The sequence below is a fragment of the Rhipicephalus microplus genome, chromosome 5 (assembly GCF_043290135.1).
Source record: "Rhipicephalus microplus isolate Deutch F79 chromosome 5, USDA_Rmic, whole genome shotgun sequence".
NCBI classification, from domain to species: Eukaryota; Metazoa; Arthropoda; class Arachnida; order Ixodida; family Ixodidae; genus Rhipicephalus; species Rhipicephalus microplus.
In genome coordinates, this window is record NC_134704.1 from 10718917 (window position 1) to 10741047 (window position 22131).

Below are 22131 nucleotides of genomic sequence, written 5' to 3' on the forward strand. Positions count from 1 at the left end.
GAAGGAGACATTAGCATAATTTATCTTGGCGCTTCAGGACAGATCGGTCGTGTAGGCACGACAAGTTCCGTAATAATGGATATACTGTCAAGACATGTCACGGCGAAGGAAGAAAAATTGTCCGAAATTACCTGCTCCCAGCGGGGCCTATCTCGAACGATTCCGTGGGCCTTTGCACACGGCTCTTCTCGAGTCAAGCATAGTTACGCCTCAGTTTCTCCCAACTTGCGAACGCTGGCTCGTTAAGCCAATTTCCTTGCATACCGGGTGTTCTTTACGGAAGCATTGGACAAAGGAGGCAGTGCTGAACGCTCCCAATTGCTTCATTATCTATCATGCTGTCCCGTCGAAAGAAGCTTTCCAGAATACCTCCAATTTTTTTTTTCTGGATTTTCTCAAGTTTGCAGGGACTGCGCTATGCCCACACGTACATGTAGTTTGCTCCTTCGATTTCACTCATAAGCCGCATTTTCATCGAAATATTTGAACAGCTTGAACTTGGGCATTTTTGTTTGTGTGTGTGTGTGTGTGTGTGTGTGTGTTTTGGTATATTGCAGAAATTGGCCAGCTTTTATAACAGCCCATGTCTCCAGACAACAAAACCATTTGATTTTTTTTTTCAGCAAAACAACTGAAGAGTCCTCTCTGGACTTTATTTCTCATAATTTTAAGTGTGTTACACTCAAGTTCTGAAAGCATGTGGAGCTTTCAGAGCCGCTACATTAGACAGAAAGAGAGAAAGTGTAAAAAGGAATGACGCAACCTGATGTGACAGTACAAGTGACATAACAAACATAATTGCGCAAATCGAATTTGGTTTGTCTCCGCGATAATGACGCTGCCTGCAGAATGATTCGGAGGGGAGCGGGTAGCGCTAGTTTGTTGTGAGTTCAGGAGAGCCGTCACAAAATAAACGATCTTTTTTCCTACTTCTTGAAACCAGAACGAAAATGGCCACTGACATACGATACCGTATGACGAGGAATACGAGAGTGAAACGAAGTTGCAACAGATTAATCGTTGTAGGACACTGCGCTGCCAACCATGCACGCCTGCTTTAAGAATAGAAAGGAAAAAGAAACAAAAAAGAAAAGAAACAAAGGGATGTTTTTCTACGCAACGTAGCAACTTCGCTATAGAGATGTTTGAACAGAAGCTGTCGAGGCGAACCGAAGCCAGTGCCTAAATGTAAAAAAAAAAAAAAATGTTGGAGGCAGCAGCGCTACAAAGTTTTGAGAGGCGAACGAAGCGTCCTGAGCAATTGACATAGGCTGGCGTAACAACTTACGACAACGCCAACGACAACAAACAAATGAATGGTGGAAATGCTGAGGACAAATAGTGGCAAAGTGAATTTAGTCTTGGACCAAAGGAAAACGACCGACAAATAGCAAAATAGGGAGGAAACGGCGGTGAGGGATAGAAACGCGTCAGCGTGGCCTCCCGCGCTATGCTATATATATATATATATATATATATATATATATATATATATATATATATATATATATATATATATATATATATATATATATATATATATATATATATATATATATATATATATATATATGGCACTGACTGACGATTCTACGTTTAATTTTATTTCACAAATATATAGCATCACACGCGTCATTTGAAGGTCTCAGGTTCGGGGTTCGGATCCTGCCTACGGCAAGCTATCTTTTCATTCTCTTTTCTTTCTTCTCATTTACATTACAATTAAGTCTAATAACTTTTTCTGTACTTTCTTTGTACTATTATTGTCTGTTAGATCTCATTACCATGGCGTCTTACAAAAAAATGAGCCCTTAAGTATACACTTCCTTACACACACATGCACACACACGCATATATATATATATATATATATATATAATGCTGAAATTGCGTGAACACACTTTTCTGAAGGACCCGGTGCGATGTTCCCTTCCGTGATTGTCTGAGATGCAATTGTCTGAAGCGCCGCTTGCGCCTTTCTCGACGAGAGTGGGACGAAGTAAACGCACCGCTTAGTTGCGCTTCGAGGGTCTAACGCTGCGCCGGTAGCTTGCGAGTGTGGATCTCGTATTGAACTGAACACAGCGTGTGTAGGCGGAGCGGAGAAAGTGTGGGTATTTTTTTCTTTCTTTCTGAAGATGCGCGCGGCTGTTCGTGCCAGCAAACAAGTTTATACGGTCACGTTGCTAGCAAGAGCTGTGCTGCTCTTCGGAGCGTGTCAATCCTGAAAGGTCGTCATTAGGAAATCTATGAAATTGGAAGCTGTTCAAAAGGAGCCTTTTATTGTTCGTTAAGAGAAAACATTTTTTTTTCATTCCAAGATAAGTTAACTAAGCGTAAACAAGGATCTAAGAGGAGAGGTTTGAAACATAATGTGCTTGTTTACCACATTTCGTTTTGCAAGTACGGCCTGCTTATGGTGACTTCCTTCGCGGTTTTGGATGGCTTTAGCACAAACTATACACGTTCTAGCAGCCAACCTTCTCTTCTTTCTCTTCTCGAAAACATCCTTCATCTATCGAATGAGCCCTCGTACGTCAAGATGTATGTATGTATGTATGTATGTATGTATGTATGTATGTATGTATGTATGTATGTATGTATGTATGTATGTATGTATGTATGTATGTATGTATGTATGTATGTATGTATGTATGTATGTATGTATGTATGTATGTATGTATGTATGTATGTATGTATGTATGTATGTATGTATGTATGTATGTATGTATGTATGTATGTATGTATGTATGTATGTATGTATGTATGTATGTATGTATGTATGTATGTATGTATGTATGTATGTATGTATGTATGTATTTATGTATGTATGTATGTATGTATGTATGTACCTACGTACACGCACGCACGTATGTAAACTGAAACTGGTGGGACCTAACGATTCAAGACTTGCTCTTGAATTTTACTGGCAGAAAAACTTGACTTCACTTTGAAACATCACTGCGCCTGAACTCGGCGGATGGTGCACCAAAATCACTAAGGGTGGCTTGCAAGCATTCTGACCAAGGATGAGAGTCGTGCACACCTCGATCACCACTTGTTTGTTGTAGACGCCGTAAGCGATCGAGTGTGTGACCTCCTGCAGCCTCGCAGAAAGCATGAATAAACAGGGAGAGAGGAAGGACGAGGCTCCCTCCGCGAAAGCTGTGTCACTCCCGGGACACGGGTTCTTCGTCGATCCGACAGTCCGCCAACAATGTGGTATCGCGGTTCGTAAGGAAAGGCAAAGGTTGCGCCGACATTGTGTATCGCCAGCGTTTGCCCCAAAAGGACGCTCTTGTTGGTCGCCGGGGCTAGGTGAGTAGGCGTCCTCGACTCGACAGTTCCGCGATTCCTGTTCGGCCCGAATGTTTGTGATTTCTTATTTGCTGTCTTCTTAGGGGAACTCAATGATGCCCAAGATTTCGCACCAAGGGATGGGCGAGATGTTGCTCCAAGAGCCACGGGGAGAACTTTTTCCTTGTTTACCTTCCCACCGCAGCTTGTTCTGCCTTTGATATTTTCCTGACGCCTCTCTTCGAACTTCAGGGAAACGGTTTGGACTCCATTAGCCGGCAGCTTTTTTCCTACATTGTGGCTGTTACGCTCTGAAACTGGGCGTCAGGCCGAGTGCCATGGGCAGCAATGGCAGTTACTACAGTGGTTTCGCGTGTCAAAACCACAAAATGATTTCGATGCCCCAGTGTGGGCTCCAGAATAACTACGGCCATCTGGAGTTTTTTTAACGTACACCTAACTCAAAGTATACGAATGTTCTCGAATTTCACCCCCATGAGGCCACCTTGACTGGGAATTGAAGCCACAACCTGGAACTTATTTGGCAGCGGGACGCTTCACCTGCTAAGCTATGATGCTGGGTGGGGGCGCCAACTAAAAGCCGTACTAAAACGACAGGCACCTCATTTTGTTGGCAGTTGCCATGGTAGCTATTGTTGATATTCATGTGACAGCATCACAGGTATTAAAATATTTTACTACCACGTCAACGTAAGGACAAAAGAATAAGTAGGTTGGGATGTAAATGACCTTGGTCGTGAAAGTGGTTCCAAATGACGTGCTTTATCGAATGAAGGACGAATGTTTTCCATTAATGAGATGAAGTGTGTCCCCAACTTTAAAGTTTTAAACAACGCAAAAGCTATTGCAAGAAATGGGAGCAGGTAACAACTGGTTATCGTGATGCTGTAATTTATAATTACTGTTTAGTGTCACCATATGGCCCGCATGGTGAACATGTTCACTAATGTAAATACGGTAAGTAATGCAAGACGTTCATATATGTGAGTATTTTTAGGATGCGACTTATCGTATTCTTGAAGTTCGATGTTTGTCTTGATGTTTTTGGCATTGTTACAGTTCTTTTTCTTGTTTTATTTCTATGTGCTTTCGTTATGACAGCCGTGTAATTGGGGTAAACGTTTCTTTAGCAAACGGGTGATTGTAGTGAACTTTGCTACAGTAAACGTGTGATCATAGACGACGTTAATTAGAGTCGACTTTTCTTGTTACACAACTCGGGGTGTAACCAGTAAGGTGTGGAATTGGCGAGCCGCAGTTATCTCCTAAGTGCATCGTTACTTTCACACAAGAGGAGAGCCAAAGGAGGATGAAAGAAGATGTCGTTCGAAGAGGAGACGACGAAGAAGTGTCCCGCTTACTCAGTGACGAGCCATGATTTGCACTTGTTCATCAGGGGTGCTCTAATGTCGGTGAGGGAAGCGACCGCGCCTTAAAAACTTCTCTCAAACAGTGCGCGCCTTGAACGGAAGAAATACAAGCGATGACGGTGAGAGAGTCTCAAACTAAGAAAGCGAAGTTGTGTGTGATTGGACGCTGTGTGCACTCGCTCGAACAGATGCTAGCTGATTAACCCAAACTTGCCTAATTCCACTGCTCGAGTGGCAGTTCGTGAAACTACAGAGTACAACTAGAAAACAAACTGCCAACGGTGAAGACGCCGTCATACGTCATACTACCGCGCCTCGTTACGTCATTATTTCTCACAAGAATAAATTTGACCGTAGTTTACCAGTGAGTGAACTTAAAACAGGCGAATTATTCCAATAATACAGTAACTAAAATTTGATAGCTTGTGTAGTGTTGTTATCAGATATAAAAATAAAACCCACGTTTGGACAATTGCCATGCAAGTGGAGTCACCATTATTTCTGGGAATTGATCAAGACACATAAAATTTGCTCACAGTGTTCTACTTAACAAATTAACAATTTACGACAAGCAAAAAAAGTTTCAGGTAATTAATTTAGCAACCTAGTCTGGCGCAGCAGTCATTGCCAGTATCTATGGGTATATAGTTCATACACTCTTAATCAGGTCCTGTTTAAAATGCTAGATATATCCAGAAAAGAAGACATCTTTCATTTGGTTTCCCAAATATAAGCCTAGCAAATGTTTAACCAGGACGTGAATCAACTTTACGGACAAGCACGAAGCAATATCGATTGATCGCAACATTGGCAAGTTGTGATAGCAGTGCACTATTGCTTAACGGTCCTTCGAAGAAACGAAAATAACTGAAGAAGTTACAAATCCTTAGAGGAATTTCACTGAAGATGAATGGGCGGGGTAATCGAGTCGTTGGACTTGTGGTAAGTGATCCAGTTAACTATTCTGATTCTGAGTGTTAAGCAAATTTCATTTTTTTTTCGCATTTCTACTTTCTGTTTGCTCCTGTGACTGCAGTTGTGGGAAGGGAGGGGGGTGAGTAGTTCGCCGAACCGATGGTTCTAGCCAACCCCTATAATTAGGTGATCTTGTCTGTTCATTCGTCAAATGTAATATAGGCTGATAATGTCGTGGTGGGCGCGCATGTACGTCCAAAAAATGGCAAAAGCAATCACGTGATAATTTTTGGATTACCAGCAATCAGGAAACTGTCCAGATAAATGAAGCTTGCATGCAGTTGGCGTTTGAACAGAGGTATCATGCTACTATTGCTATTGATATTGATATCAATCTATTTATACGATCACATTATGTCATATCGCGGTGCTGCTTAGGCATATCTTTTTGCGGAAGAGCAATCGTACCCAGTGCTGAACAGTTTTCGGCTAATTGTGCACAGAGCTCAAGCTGATGAGAATGTTTTGTGCTTCTCTTTTTGTTTTGTGGACTGTGACACCATCCTGCAGCACATAAAAAAACAGAAGGAAAAAGAGATACGACAAAATAAAACCAACGTAACAATATAAAACAACGTGTTGTACGCCTACGGTATTATCATTCATTATGCAGGCGTCAGAACTACTGAAACTATATATATATTCTGCCTCAGCATGGACGCAGTGGTTACTATCGTGCATTGTGTGAGGTGCAGGGTGAAGAAGCACAGCACAACAAAACAGCGTTTCGACTGCTGACAACACACGCTGAACAGCTTTGTACGCAGTACAAAGAGCAGCAAAAGTCGCCACGTCATTCACAACTATGAAACAACCATTGTGCTTTTAGCAAGACATAACATGAACATGGATACCACACGTAAAAACAATATTTGCGTTTTTACATCATTTACACGATTCTTTGACGCATGCGTTCTTGCTAGTGACATAAACCATGAATACACTTCGTGCATGCCGTTATTCTCATAGAAATACAAAACACTCAGTAACAAAAAAAGAACAATATGCAGCTTTGCGTTACATCAGATCCTACGAGCACAAAGCAGTAATGATAATGACAACGCAAGGAATAATTGATAAGTTTAGTTTTCTGACATTTTTTGAGATGCTGTTAACATATATGGTGACAAGTATTGGGAAATTGCGATTTGTAACGTTAAAACAAATGAGATGCACTCTTCAGAAATGTCCCAGCTTACACAACTTGCGTGGATCTGCAAGAAATGGTACGTTGTGTGAAAGTTTATGCTCTATATTTATTAAACAAACAAACATCCTAAACTCTACGGCAGGCGTAAACCGAAATAGAATGTGACACCAAATTTATTATTTTCAGGAAAACTCACATTTCCTTTCAGTTGGACCCATTTAGAAAGTAGCAAGTGGGAACTACAGCAACAGGGAAGCTTGGGCCAGTTAGGTCGGGAGACGCACTTAGACAGCGCAGAACGGTCGACGGAGAGAACAGTGGTGACGCTCTCAAAGGACTTTGGGTAGTACGTATTTGCGAAGAAGAACTTCCCACACAGCTGTGCGGATGCAAAAAAAAAGCTTGAATTATAGTACTAAAGTAAAGATTCTTTTGGGCCTAGTTGGTTCATAATCATAGAGGTACGTTTACAGCGCACACACAGACACACCACACACAAAAAAAAGAGACGAAACACACAAGTGCTGGGTGTTTCGTCTGTTTGTGGTGCGTCTGTGTTTGCGCTGTGAAAATACCTCTATAATACTGGAGATGGCGGTACGTGATTTCCCACGTTTGCGAGCGTTCTTAAGTGAGATTCACCGGCAAGCTGATCACCTGTTATGCACCTTTCACATGGTAACTTCGTAGTGGGCGAGTGCATTTTCAACACCTTTTGAATAACTTATGCAATAGCACAGAGTATTTTGCATGTGTAAGTGGTGCTGAGACTGTCACGAAATGGTTTCGTGCACCAATGACTTGAGATCTGCAGGGTGTCGTGCCATCTTCATACCTTTATCTGCTATTCTGAAACAGTGCTGGCATTACGTTACTGATATTCCCGAAATGTCGTCACAGGGTACTTCACAATTGAAGGGCCGATCATTTGGGGAAACTAAAATGCACAGTGTTGCTTGACTTTGCTTTGCTTGACCCTAAACTAATCCGATTATCGCATGATCTCAAATTGAGCTTGGCGAAGAAACATAATTTATCACTGTTGTTTAGAACAAAGATATAAGAATTGATAACCTATTTTTTCACTATGTATGTCATGCCCCATAGATCCACCGAAAATTGGGCAGTATCGTACCTTGTTTAGTGCACAAGTTTAATTACTATTGTGTCACGGTCATGGTCACAATTATCACTCAATTATTGTGACCGCCAGTGGTCAGACTCATTTCTGAGTACAAGGTTTCAGGCTGCAGTAATCTTCAACCGGTGATGTTCTGTCTTCGTACCAAGTTTAAAAGAAGCGCTGCACCTCAATAACTTGCATGGATCATCGCGTGTGCAAGGCGCGGGATCTATGCTTTTTTCGCAGTCTTTACGAAATGTTTTGAAGCATTTCAAACAGAAGAAATGTCAACCATCGTGCCTTTCGGCATGACCCTCCCTAAAACATTTAGGGAATATTCTAGAGCGTTCCTAATTTCAAAGGATTGCATGACACGTTCGAGGGGGACCAATACGCGAGCACTTTTTCGAGTCGGACACCCACAAAACAGTTTCCTGCCATAGTGACAATTGAGTCTCTTGTGGAAGCTTTGAAAACTGATAAAATCCCCATATATTATTATTTTGACATCACCAGACATGATGAGAAGCAACTATGACTGGCTTTCTGCATGTGCCATCTTGGGCCCCTTCTGCTTTCACTAAAGTGTGTGATAGAGATAAGCTGTCAAGATGTCTCTCTTTTCTCGCAACGCGTCCTGTATGTTTGCTTGTTTTGTCTCGCTCTAGTCTACGTGGTGGGGACGCCCCTCTAAAGTATTACAGGAGCGTCCCATCGCCAGCCGGTTTGACACTGGGGGCTTCAGGATAGTGTACACCATAAGAAAATAGCTCTTTCAGCGTCACCTGTGGACGTTATCAAAGAGCGTTTCACGCTACGGACAGCACATGTGCGCACGCACGCATGGACGCACACACACACACACGCACACACGCACACTTCTACTGCCTCTTTAGTCGAGAGGCGAACGCACGAAAATACCTGCGTGGTGGTGAAGGTTGGAGGGGATCACGTTATCTAGAGAGACGAAAGAACGAGGGTCGAAGATCGGAACACATCTTTGCGTTGACAAAGTATTCTTGAACACAGTTGTGGACACAGTTCTCGAGTCTTTCGGCAACACGTGTGCCCGCGAAATAGTGCCTCCCGCGAGTATACTCGTCAACGACCGCTTCGTTGCGGCCAAGCGGTTGTGCATGTGCCCGCTCGGCGCATGCGCGTAAGCAAAATAGGTACCGCGCCTCGCCTCTGGGCGTGCTGTCATCTTCTATTGTTCGAGTTGCTTCCGAAAGCTACCCATCACTGCTACGTTCTAACTGTCGATGCAACGACCATCCAGGAGTGTAATATCAGAAGCTTAAGACCGTTCACCCGGTACTTTCTTAGAAGGGGTGCTCCGATGCGGGTCACTTAGATAACTTTTATCTGCAAAATCGATTCTTTAGGGGCTTTTTCACATATGCCTTCAGTCGGTTTTTAATCGTGTATTGCACCTTATGGACTTGAAGTTGCACAGGCAGCGTTGCACAGGTTGAGTTAACAACCTGTGCAACCTGTGCGTGAACAACGTCAAAGCAGCAATACACGTTTATATACAGAGAAAAAAAAATTATTCGAGATTTGCTCTCTTTTCTCGATTGCTATCCTGACGTGGCTGAAGAGTGCGCATAATATGTTCATATCCGACACTCAAGAACTTCTTATATCTGCATGTGCTGATAAAAAAGGGGAAAAAAGAAATCAAGGCGGAGAGAAACTTGTGTCTACGGCATACTTATATTAGCACACCTGGCGACTTCATTGATGAAATGACAGACAAATGATGTGAGAATCGCAAAATCTACGTGAGTTACGCTTATCTTCACCAACAGAGCATGTCGAGCTTCTGTTAACGCATACGTGTTAACGCTTGTGTGATATAGAGCGCATGAACGTGCAGCTTGCACTTAATGTATTCACCTGCTATCCCAAACACGCAAATCTTCAATTAGCTATGGGCGCTCAGTAGCATTATCACATTTGCTACAATCGCATGTATTTAGAGTTTTCTATTCATTGTGAGCCAACGTTATAATTTACTGTCATGCAAAGCTGACAAAAAAAAAAAAAGACCGCAGGTGGGCTCAGCACTTCACAAAGATGGTTTTTGTGTAGCAGTTCGCGAGCTCACCACAACCACATTTTTTTTTTGTTGGCGCGATAGCGAACAAGTGACTCGGAGCACGTTGGCAAAACTCGCGTATCGGGTGGCCTCCTTGCGCAGCATGAACCAGTCACGCGCAGGGCCTTTTATTTAATCGCTTATCGGATCTCTCATTTTAACATTATTACCAGTGGTGCGTCTGTGTGGCCTCGAGTGCGTAGGGCTTATGTATGTATACATATAAATGTATATATATCATATCTATTTGTGTGTATATATGTAGACTCATTTGTGTACAGACATGTACAAGAGCGTAGTTTGCACAACCCGCATGTATTGCATACGTATTTACACGTTAGACGGAACGTAGAAAGATAAATAGATCTGCGACAACGGAAAGGCTGGGAATGGCGCACATAGTATCGCCACACTTTCTGTGATGTCCGGCGTGCGGCGTGGGGTAGTTCGCGGATTAAAAAAAAAAGATTTAGTGATGTCACTTGTAGAGACTTTGTGATTAGGTTTTTTTTTTTCAAGAATAAAAAAAACCGGTTCTTGAAGGAAAATTTTTTTATTGACTATTTGCGCTGATAATGTCATCGAGCCTAACGCTTTGTCAGAAAAGGTAGAGCACTTTCTGAAAACACGTGACTCATACATGTTCAAGCGCCGAAAAAGTAGAATAATATTTGTAACACGTTCGTGCAAAAACTAATGGGAGGGCTATAGTCCACGCAAAAAAATTGGAGGCAGCCGATGTATCTTTGTCGGATTATATGAACACCAAATTTATCAAAGAAACGAATGAAATAGTTCATTGCCAGCACTCAACATGTCCTGACAGAAATCATCAATAGAGGAATAACATTTGTTACCAAGGAATGGGAAAAAGCTGGAGGACAAAAACTTGCCCTTGTTACGACGAAGACAGACTGGACTGGAAAAGGGTCATTCCAAAAAAGAGGCTAGTCGTGACTAGAAGCTGTGGGCAGCCTCGGTGTGTGGGCTTAAGCGGATATGAGGAACAGCTGAACACATGGGCTCTAGCGTGAAGGACAGTCGAGAAAGCTCGTGTGTGAGGGCCGAAGATAAGACTGATAAGACCAGGCTGTTCGTTGGCATAGCCTTTCCTCTTCGTGGTATGAATGAAATCGCATAGTACGAAAGACTACTGCGCTCTGCCTTCTGATTCGAACAAGTGAATGCCTTTCGACTTAAGCGTCACAGCTTTGGCCTTCCAGACGAATATAGGTGACGGAGGTACCCTGATGCTGCTCCAACTGTGACAGTATGGCGAAAGTTTTATGAATACATCTTACGTGAAAAGTTTGAAGTAAATATAGTCGAAGAACAAGACCTGTCGGACGCCTCATCGGGCCTCATCCGTGGTTGGACGTTGAGACGATAAGAACTGCGCCTGCCTGTATGATTCTTTTGCCGACGAGTTGGCACCGACGTTTAACTGCGTTACTGTTTCACCTATAGATCGCAAGAGTCGTCGACTTGAGTTTTCGTTAAATGGGACACGACAATGAAGCAAAGCTAAGTGTGTTCTGTTAATCAGAGCCGGTGAGTTTAGGATTTAGAGCTGTAAACGTAATTATATTTTTGACGCGCAAAAATCATTCTGCGACTTTTTCAATTACCATTGCTGGAGCTCGAGTCAACATACTGTATTATTTTGGTCAGAACCACTTCAAGCCTAGCCAAGACCAGGATGAATTCATAAATGTAATGCCGCTACCACTGTTTTATATTGTAATCTGTCTTTGAAAATGGGTTTAGTGATGTTGAATAGACAAGTCCATCGACTCTGTCTCGTTAGAAGAGACTTGAAGTCGCAGATGCAGTTCATAGATGCCACAGCTAACATAAACCCCGAATTATTTTCGGAGTTTTGGGGCATTAAAATGCAGTTTGCGGGCCAGTATTTTATTATATTTAAAGTAATGTGGCGAACCCTGTATATAGCGCTTTATTTTGTAACAGTGGCTTACAACAGTGGGTCAAAGCTAAAGCCTAACTGAGCTAGTAAGATGGCTGTATTTTTTTTTTTCGGGGGATGGTTTATCAGAAGAAAAATTTTAACTAAAATGGCTAGGAAATTAAGAATAATTGTCGGTGTAATTTTAATGTGCAAGCAGAACATAATACAGTTTTGTGTGATAGTCTTAATATATTTGATGTTTCAAGAGGGTATTGCTTCAAACAGAATGCAGCTTGTGCCAACTAGGTTCTCAACACTTGTAATCCTGTCTGGGCTGTTTTAGTCAGCTTTATTAGCACAGATGTTTCAGAATCATGACACCGATGGTCAAGGCGAGGAAGAGCGGAAAGGTTTCGCCACCCTTTCTTTTTCTCAAGCTCTTCAAGAATGAGAAGGCAAGCTCTGAAGCGCCGTACTCTCTAGTGCCTTGCGACTCACAGGTTAGGGCATGAGGACTGAAAGAAAGGTGCGTCAACTTCTGCCTATTTCGTCCAAGCTTAACTCATGGCGTAATGCTAATTTTTACTTCTGCCTTCTCGCGGAGTCCCGGGGCAACAACACTCGTGACCAGAGTAGAAAAATAGGCTCAATCACGCACAACAAAGAAACGGACCAAAGAACGGCTGCACAGCTTTCGGATTGTCGACTGGTTCTTTCGCGTGTTCTTCAGAAAATGTTTCAGAGAGGAAGGGGTTTGCCATGTCGGGGCTTTCACACTGATGCGGGAATGTAGGGAACGCCAAACAGCGCCAGTGCTTCGCTTGTTCTCGAACCGCGTTAAATCGTAACTAGCGTTTTTTTTCTTTTGTTTTGGTATCCTAAGCTACAATGAAAAAGTTAGTACCCGTCTGCAACGCGGTGGTTCTACAAGTTGACTGTTTGAGACATCTCTGAACTTGTTCGTCGAAGCAAGCAACTCGTCGTATCGACATTTCTATTAACCTTCGTAGAACGCTCCACTTGAAAGGCCTTTCTTTTCTATAACATGTATCGGCCTTATTTTCTGACCTTTTGTGATTGTCGCTATTCGTCTGTTGAAATAATTGCGGTCACTTGCAAAAGTTGTTAGTTCTGACTTCACCTCACGGTTACCTGTTTAATGGATGAAACCACAATAAAAAAACCTCTCTTACAACTCTCGTTTCTGCGACAGCCGTGTGGTGAAAAGACAACAGTTGTGGTTTGACTATGAATACCAGCAATAAGGAATTAACTTCCGGCACTCTTTCTGCGAATGACATACGATAGGTGTTTTTATGGGAAAGCATGGACTTGATAAGTGTCCGAAATGCTTAGGTTCAGTGCATCATTCTAAAATGCATGAATGGCTTCTTTTTCAGAGCTGCTGCTTCATTCTTCTCGACAGTGACACATGCGAGTTGCGATGAAATCCACAAAGCTCTGTCTTCGTGTCAAGGTAATAATTTTGCTGGAACTAGTGTAATATGTGTAATATTTCCGAGTTATGTGTGATGATAAGTGTCTGCCTATTAGACTTCACGAAAGCCGCACATTGCTGAGAGTAGTAAGCTACTATTATTTCTATATAGGTTTCCATGCACAACATTGAAAGAAACTTGGGAAAGTAATTCTGACCAGTATTTTTTTTTTTCAATTACTCAGCAGTGTTATTACGGCTCTCGATTCTTGGGGCAGCCTTTCAATGCAAAAACGTTGCTAGCCCTGAAACCTCTGTACTCTCAAACATGCTCAACTATCGACAAACTGCACCAGGCTGGAACAACGAAATGGACACTATCCCGCTCTACGACACCAGACACCATGTAGGGACCTGTGCAGCATCGTTTGGAGTGGTTTGCGACAGTGCCTCCCACAGTTAGCTTTCACCTATTAGCGTTCTGTTCTGGATGTTAGTCAAACCATTGTAATTAAAAACCGTTGCCGTCGCGTAGTTCTATCAGTGACCGCATTGGTGTTGCAACAGAGCCTGCCTGCCTGGCATGCTTGTTGGGTAATTATTCCGCCTCATAGTTTATCACGGGTGTCAGTGCATTTGCATGTCGAAGCATGAAAGGTATGGTAACAAAAATTCGGAAAGTCTGCCAATCTTCTGTCGATGTACATCCGACAGTTATCAGCCGTCAATCAGCACATTACAGGATCAGTGATAATTCTGTTGTATAATGTCAGTCGGCTGAAGAGCTGCACATTGAGAGTGGCCATTAGTTGCGCGAACAGTGAAACTAGAAAACTGTGTGATGCCACTGACGCTCATATATTACCCAGGCAAACTTTTTTCTTGTCACTAGTAGCACAAGAAAGAGAGACAAAGAAGAAGCACACAGAACAAGTACTAAACTTCACCTTTTTCCATTCGCCCATACATTGCCTAAATAGTAATTAACACACAAATAAACCACAAAAAGTTAATTTTGATTGTGTATTGCTGTCTTCTTATACACGTTTTTTTTCTTTATCAAGACATGCCAGTGCCTTACAAAAACGCCATATTATTATGCATAGCATGCATATATTTCGAACGATCAAGATCACATAACGTTTTATAAGAACAGCAAATACAGAAAAAAGAGACTCTCCAAAAACAATCAAGTTCGTGTAGACCACGATAAGCACGCATTCGAGGCCTGCCCTTTCTCTTGTAAAAACAAGCGCGTAAGAGTAACAGAGGTGACATATTGAAATGATCCCGAGCATACAGATGGTGCCTCAATGTCAGGTATATTCAGATATTTTACTTCGCTTATCCCGTCGATGCTCTCAGCAATGACGTAACGCGAAATCAGAGCTGGTTGTCCATGCGCCAGCTTTTAATTTCCGTTGGGCCAATCAAACGGCGTTGACACTTACGCCTTACGATAAAGTCCATTCATGAGAAAAGTCGTCACACTTGTGCGGTTCAGAGAGCGAGCGAAGCCATGGGTGGGCCGAGCTCTCCTTGCGTCTGGCTGGGATGCCCGGACAAAGGAGCGGTTGCCGTCAGGGGCGGTTTTCGTGTCACACTCGTGCGGGGGAAGAAGCTCGCATCCGGAGAAGCGCGCCGACTACCCCGAAAGGTTGCTGCGTGGCGTGGCCTCTCCAGGTGCGACCTCGATCTCGCCCAGCGTTGCGTTGCCCTTTGGTCAGGCGGTGGTGTTCAGTAGCGGCCACGGGCCCACCTTAGCAGTGCGTCTGCTAGCACGTCCAGGTGGGCCTTTGTCTGCGTGTCGAAAAAAAGAAAACGAGGGGAAGTTTCAGTATTTGTGTGATACACATGTACGCTTCACGTAAAAACAGCGCGAAAAGGCAGAGGACCAGTGAAAAAGCACAGAGATGAGAGCGCTGACTTAAACAAGCTTTGTCATAGTAACGACACACACACACACACACACACACACACACACACACACACACACACACACACACACACACACACACACACACACACACACACACACACACACACACACACATATATATATATATATATATATATATATATATATATATATATATATATATATATATATATATATATATATATATATATATATATATATATATATATATATATATATATATATATATATATAAAGGAAAAGAGATGTATACCTAAGGGCTTGTTTTTCCGTGTTTTGACACAATATTAATGAGATCTAACAGACAATAATGCTAAAGAATGTATAGGGGAAGTTATTACAACAAATGTAATGTAAATAAGAAGAAAGAAAAGTGGGTGGAAAAATTACCAGCCGTGAGCAGGAATCGAACCTACGACCTTCGAATAATGTGTTCGATACTCTCTCTCTCTCTCTTTCTATCTCTCTCTCTCTCTCTCTCTCTATATATATATATATATATATATATATATATATATATATATATATATATATATTATATATATGTATGTATATATACATTATACACACTGTAAGAGGTATGTATATTCTATATTGTAAGATGGCGTCCAGTACCGTCAAGACTCTTCTTTATTATTCTCTAGTATGTGCCCCACAACTTAAACTGGAGTGGTGATGGTGAGTATTTACAGATGAAAAGATGGGACGAGTAATAATTCTCACACTTATTTTCCCCGCGCACTTGAGCGGCCAGCCCGGGCGAGATTTAGGCGGGAAAGGTACGGCGAACAAAGGGTTTAAGGCGTGAAACGTGGACTATTTCGGAGGCACGGTAACGACTGTCCGAGGAACCCTCGACGGGAATGACAAGGTAATTGACAGGAGATGTTCGTTCACAAACAACGTAAGGTCCGAGAAAGCATGGCAGAAACTTTTCACACAATCCGGGTGTACAAACAGGCTTCGAAATTAGTACTTCATCTCCAGGACGGAAGGTGACGTCTTGAAGAAAGCTGTCAAAGCGTTGCTTGCGGTCCTGTTGACTGGCCTCCGTGTTGAGTTGAGCACGTTACCGTGTGTCAGTGAGCCTGGAGACGAAACGTTCTGGTGTTGTTGTGGACGCTTTTGTCGTTACATTGAAGAAAGAGGCGTCAATAGTGAATGTCGGCGCACAACCATAAACGAGGAAAAAAGGTGAATACCCGGTGGTTCGTTGAACAGCGGTGTTGTGTGCAAACGTTACAAACGGCAAGATTTTGTCCCAGTTATCGTGGTTCGGTCAGATGTACATGGATATCATGTCGATTAGAGTCCGGTGGAATCGCTCTGTCAGGCTATTTATCTTCGGGTGGTAAGTGGATGTGGTCTTATGAACTGTGCCAGAAGTTTTTAGAATTTCTTCAAGAATTGTCGACATAAAGGCTTTGTCCCGGTCACTCAAAAACGTGTGAGGTGCACCATGACGCAACACAATGGCTTCTAAAAAGAAGGCGGCAACGTCTGAGGCGGAGCTAGTGCGTAGAGGAGTGGTCTCCGCGTATCGTGTGAGGTGGTCGATGGCTGTGACGATCCAGCAGTGGCCCGCTGGCGTTACGGGAAGTGGTCCGACGAGGTATATTCCGACAACAACAAAAGGTGTATCGGGACATGAAATGGCTTGCAATAAGCCAGCAGGAGCTGAAGTCGGTCGTTTCCGGCATTGACAAAGTGCACAAGAAGCGACATAGTTAGCCACAAAGGTAGAAAGACCAGGCCAGAAGAAACGGCTCCTAACGCGGTTGTAGGTCTTCAGAAATCCTAAGTGTACAGCTGATGGGTCATCGTGCAGTGCTTCGAGAACTTGTTTTCGCAGTGAACGGGGAAGTACTGGCACCCAGCAATGCCCATCCGCATCGTAAGTAAAGCGCTGCAGGACATAGTTCTCTAGTTTAAACTGCCGTAGCTGACGGCGCAGTCTGGCATTAGGTGGAGAAGGCGAGTAGTTGAAGTACCCGATGATGCGGTTACAGTATGGGTCGTCACGTTGGCACGCGGCAAGCTGAGCGCTGCTGTTTAAAGATAGTGACCCAGCAGCTGCCAGGGGTGATAACGTGAGTGAAGAGGAAGCCGCTTGATCACCTCAGGGGCATTGAGGATTTGTGGTTGGAGATAAAAGTGGCAGAGGGCAGTGAGAGAGAGCGTCGGCATCCTGATGCTGTTTGCCAGACCTGTACACAATGTCGAAAGTGTACTCTTGCAAACGGAGTATCCAGCGACCGAGGCGCCCAGACAAATTCTTCAGCGAGGACAACCAGCATAGGGCATGGTGGTCGGTAATCACAGTGAAGTGGCACAGATAAGGTCGAAATTTCTGGATGGCCCAAACGACAACAAGACATTCCTGCTCTGTTATCGAGTAGTTCTGCACCGCAGGTGTTAGTGCGTGGTTGGCATACGCAACTACTCGCTCACGTGAAGTGTCATCGCGCTGGAGGAGGACAGCACCAATTCTGTGGCCGCTGGCATTTGTGTGCAGGAAAGTGGGTGCACTCTCATCGAAGTGACGAAGGACGGGGTCTGATGTCAAAGCACGTTCAAGGGCTTGGAAAGTACACTCGCACTCGTCAGTCCAAGTGAAGGCCGTTCCTGACGTCAGAAGCTTGTGTAACGGCCCCGCAACGGCAGCAAAGTGACTGATGAAGTGGCGGAAGTAAGACGCCAGGCCCACGAAACTTCGCAATTGTTTTTGATTGCCCGCACGTGAAAAACTAATTACGGCAGCAACATTCTCGGTGTCGGGTCAAACGCCATCTTTGCTGACAAGGTGACCCAATACTTTGATGCTCCTGCTGGCGAAGTGGCACTTCTTTGTATTGAGCTGAAGGCCAGCGTTCGAAATGCACGTAAGAACTTCGTTCAAACGCTTAAAGTGCTGAGAAAAAGTAGAAGAATAAATTACGATGTCGTCCAAATAACATAAACAGGTTTTACACTTGAGACCATGTAAGACAGTATCTATCAAGCGCTTGAATGTTGCTGGAGCGTTGCATAAGCCAAAAGGCATGACGTTAAACTCGTAAAGCCCGTCAGGAGTTGCAAAGGCTGTTTTCTCCTTGTCTGTTTCGCGCATAGATATTTGCAATACCCGGATTGGAGGTCGAGGCTGGAGAAATATTCTGCGCCTTGTATGGAGTCCAGGGAATCATATATGCGTAGCAACGGATATACTGAGCGCTCTGTAATCAACACAAAAGCGGAAAGAGCCATCATTTTTCCGGATCAACACCACATGATACTACCAAGAGCTGGATGAAGGTCGAATAATATTCCGTTTGAGCATGTCGGTGACGTTTTCCTCAATGGTTTGCCGTTCCGCTGAAGACAGACGGTATGGGCGTTGTACAATGAAGCTGCCTTCGGTTTCGACGCAGTGCTCTGCAACGGAGGTAAGGCCCAAAACTTCGGAATGTACGTCAAACGAAAATGTGTGCTTTTGGAGAAGGTCTAACAGGTTTTTCTTTTGCTCAGCAGTGAGGTGAGGACTTATGGTAGCATTTAAAGCAACAGTGGTAGCCTTGATATCGGTTGTAGCAGACAAAGGCGGTGATTCTGGGTGAAGCGGAACCAGCCAAAAAGGCTCGCTGTCAGCGAAGCAGCTCACAGCAGTGCCCTGGGGCAGCATCACTGGCGAAGAAGTTGGGTTCAAGGTGGTGACCAATGCCTTACTGTCGTGAAACCGCACAAGGCCGGGTGCAATGGTAAGCCCCACAGGTTTGGAGCGAACTGATGGAGCTATGAACACATCACTGTTAACTATAGTGTCCGAAGCGATCGTGAGAATTTGTTCATCTCTTGGCGAAATCAAACAATCAGCGGCAGCAACGAAACGGAAATTGTATGGATCGACATGAGATGAACTCTCAGTAGCTGACATATGAAATACTTGCTTACGACACGATATGAAAGCTGATGCCGAAGAAAGGAAGTCCCATCCTAAAAAGACTGTGTGAGTGCACAAAGGAAGTACAAGAAACTGAATGTGGTGAAGGATGCCATTTATGAAAACACGGACTGTACAAACACTTGACGGCTGAATAGGGACTCCATCTGCGCAATGAAGGGGAGGACCATCGTATGGCGTCCTAACTTTTCTCAAGCGGGCACAAAAGTCTGCACAAATTACGGAAAGTGATGCGCTTGTGTCTACCAGTGTCTCTGTCTGTATACCTTCAACATACACCAATAAAACATTTGATGGGCGGTCCGGAGGAGTTTGACACAGTTCGAAAGATCTAGCTTTCCCTCCCGAAGCTGCACTGTTTAGTTTTCCAGTTGGTGGTCGGGAATCGAAGTAGAAGGCCGAAGGGGAGAGGAGGAACGCCGCATCGGTGAAGGTGAGCGACGACGTGAGAAAAGGGGACTGCCAACTGAGCCAAAGTTCTGCGGAGACGGTGACCGACGTGTGCTGTTCTGATACAGTCGGCGATAGGGTGGTCCAGTGGGGTAGAAGTCGTCCCGTTCAAAGTCATCAAAGCTTCGTCGTTCGTCTTGTTGACGGCGTCGGCAAAACCTTGAAATATGACCACGGATGCCGCAATACAAGCAAGTCGGTCGTGTAGTGCGCCAGGTGTTGTAAGGCTGGGAATATGGTCGCGGTGCGAGTGAGTTGAGCGAACCATGCACTTCGGGCACTGGTAGCTGCATTGGGCTTTGCTGGGGTGGAGGTGTTTTAGCAGCAACCTGAGCATAAGTTGGCATGGCCACAGGATATGAACTTGCAACAGGTGTGACAGTCATCGAGGCCAGGCTTTGGTTGGGCGCAGGCATCGTTGCAGCAACGTGAGGATAACTTGGCATGAGCACGGGATGTGAGCTCGGAACTGGTGTGCCAGTGATCAAGTCCAGTTCCTCCCTCACGACGTAACGTAAACTAGTAGCAGGTGGCGTCATTCGAATATCAAGGTGGCGAGGTGAAGCCTGTGCATGAAGTTTCTCGCGGATGATAGAGCGGATCAATGCACGCAGCTCTGTTGTGTCATGACTCGAGTTCAGATCAGACATATCAGGTTGCACCCGAGTGGTTTGAAACTCCTCAAGGCAAGTAGCTACAATATCGGCTACGGTCTGTGGATTCTGCACCACAAGCGCATTAAAAGCGACAGTCACAATGCCTTTTAGCAGGTGGCGCACACGGTCGTTTTCCGCCATATAGTTGTCGATGCGGCGGCAAAGGGCGAGAACATCTTGAATGTAAGAAGTGTAAGACTCGCCGGGGCGTTGAACACGTGCACCAAGCCTTTTCTTGGCGATATCCGAGCGCACTGACGGGTTGGAGAAAATCTGGCGGGGCTGGCGTGTAAAGGCGGGCCATGTCGGAAAATTTGTGGCGGGGTTAAAAAACCACGTATTTTCAACGCTGCTCAAGTAGAATGCAACGTGGGTGAGTTTCGCAAGCTCATCCCAGTTGTTGATGACACTCACGCGGTAATACTCCTCGAGCCAGCCTTCAACGTCCTCACCCGGAAGCCCTGCGAATAGCGGAGGATCCTTTTGAGGGCTGGTGACCAGGTGAGAAGGGTTTCTTGGCGGTGGGAGCGGTGGCGAAGCTGACGCGCTGGGCTGGTCGGCTTGCGACATTACCAAACCCAGGTCGTTTAAGCGGCGGCCTAAACCGAGCTCCAGGGATGTGTTCTAGGAGATGCTGGGGGTGTACGAGAGCGCGAGAGGACGCAGGAATCGGGCAGCACTCTCCATCACTTGTAAGATGGCGTCCAGTACCCTCAAGACTCTTCTTTATTGTCTCGAGTATGTGCCCCACAACCTAAACTCGAGACTGGTGTGTTGATGGTGAGTATGCACAGATGAAAAGATTGGACGAGTAATAATGATCACAATATATATATATATATATATATATATATATATATATATATATATATATATATATATATATATATATATATATATATATATATATATATATATATATATATATATATATATATATATATATTCAGCAGGAAGTTCAAGGGGTCTGGTACGTATAAAGAACACAAGCGAGTACACGTACGAAAGAGCAATACTTTTATGCCAACGTTTCAGCCGTGGCACGGCCTTCGTCAGGGAATAAAGAGTAGACAAGCAGATGCCCCTTTTAAGGGCCGTTGAAATCACACAATTGATCAGAATAGTGATTAGAAAGTGCGAAAGCAATACCAAAACAACATTGTCAGTATAATTTGATACGAGTATTGAGCAACAATATCGCTGTGGATAACTCAAGATATGAGCGCATAGCTTCAGCGTAGGGCAAATTTTTATGCGTAGGGCAAATTTTTAAAGCAATAAAGCACTTCATAAGCCAAGCGAATATCATGAGCACATGTCACGCACACTGTAAGATACCCGAGGGACAGTAAACAAAATTCAACTGGTAACTGAAGCGTCAAGTTTGATGCCAAACTACTGCATGCGCACATATAATAAATGGAAGCACACACAAAAAATATATATAATCAAACAAATGAGAGAAGAAACGATGGCATGGGTTGGGGGGCATTTAACGCATTCCTGTGATGGACAATGCTACATAGAAAGGAAAGTAACGCGTCCAACGCTTTCGTTGATGCCTGAGTGCAAAGTGTTGAACTTGTTAATGAGATAGGACTCGCGAACTTCTCGGTCATGATGAGTTTTAAACCCGGATTGTAATATTGTGGCTTTGATGTTTTCGAAAGAGTGCCCTGGCATCTGGACATGTTTTGACAGTGGAAGATGAGGAAGGTTAGAAGCATGGGCTCTGTGGTTGTTAAAACGTAACCTGAATGAT

General features: G+C 43.9%; 1 protein-coding gene and 1 long non-coding RNA gene across 2 annotated transcripts in view; one reads left to right on the forward strand and one right to left on the reverse strand.

The window, feature by feature from the left end:
* LOC142817660 (uncharacterized) overlaps positions 1 to 22131 on the forward strand; it is a 502639-nt gene that overhangs the window by 170004 nt on the left and 310504 nt on the right. Inside the window, exon 3 of the long non-coding RNA XR_012895285.1 lies at positions 13347 to 13423. This is a non-coding gene — a long non-coding RNA (uncharacterized LOC142817660). The remainder of the gene's footprint in view (positions 1 to 13346; positions 13424 to 22131) is intronic.
* The window catches only part of jeb (low-density lipoprotein receptor domain-containing jelly belly protein), a 190209-nt gene continuing 178649 nt past the window's right edge, over positions 10572 to 22131 (reverse strand). Inside the window, exon 3 of the mRNA XM_075894845.1 lies at positions 10572 to 15184. Coding sequence (XP_075750960.1) covers positions 15122 to 15184 — 63 coding nt within the window. The 3' untranslated portion in view covers positions 10572 to 15121. The remainder of the gene's footprint in view (positions 15185 to 22131) is intronic.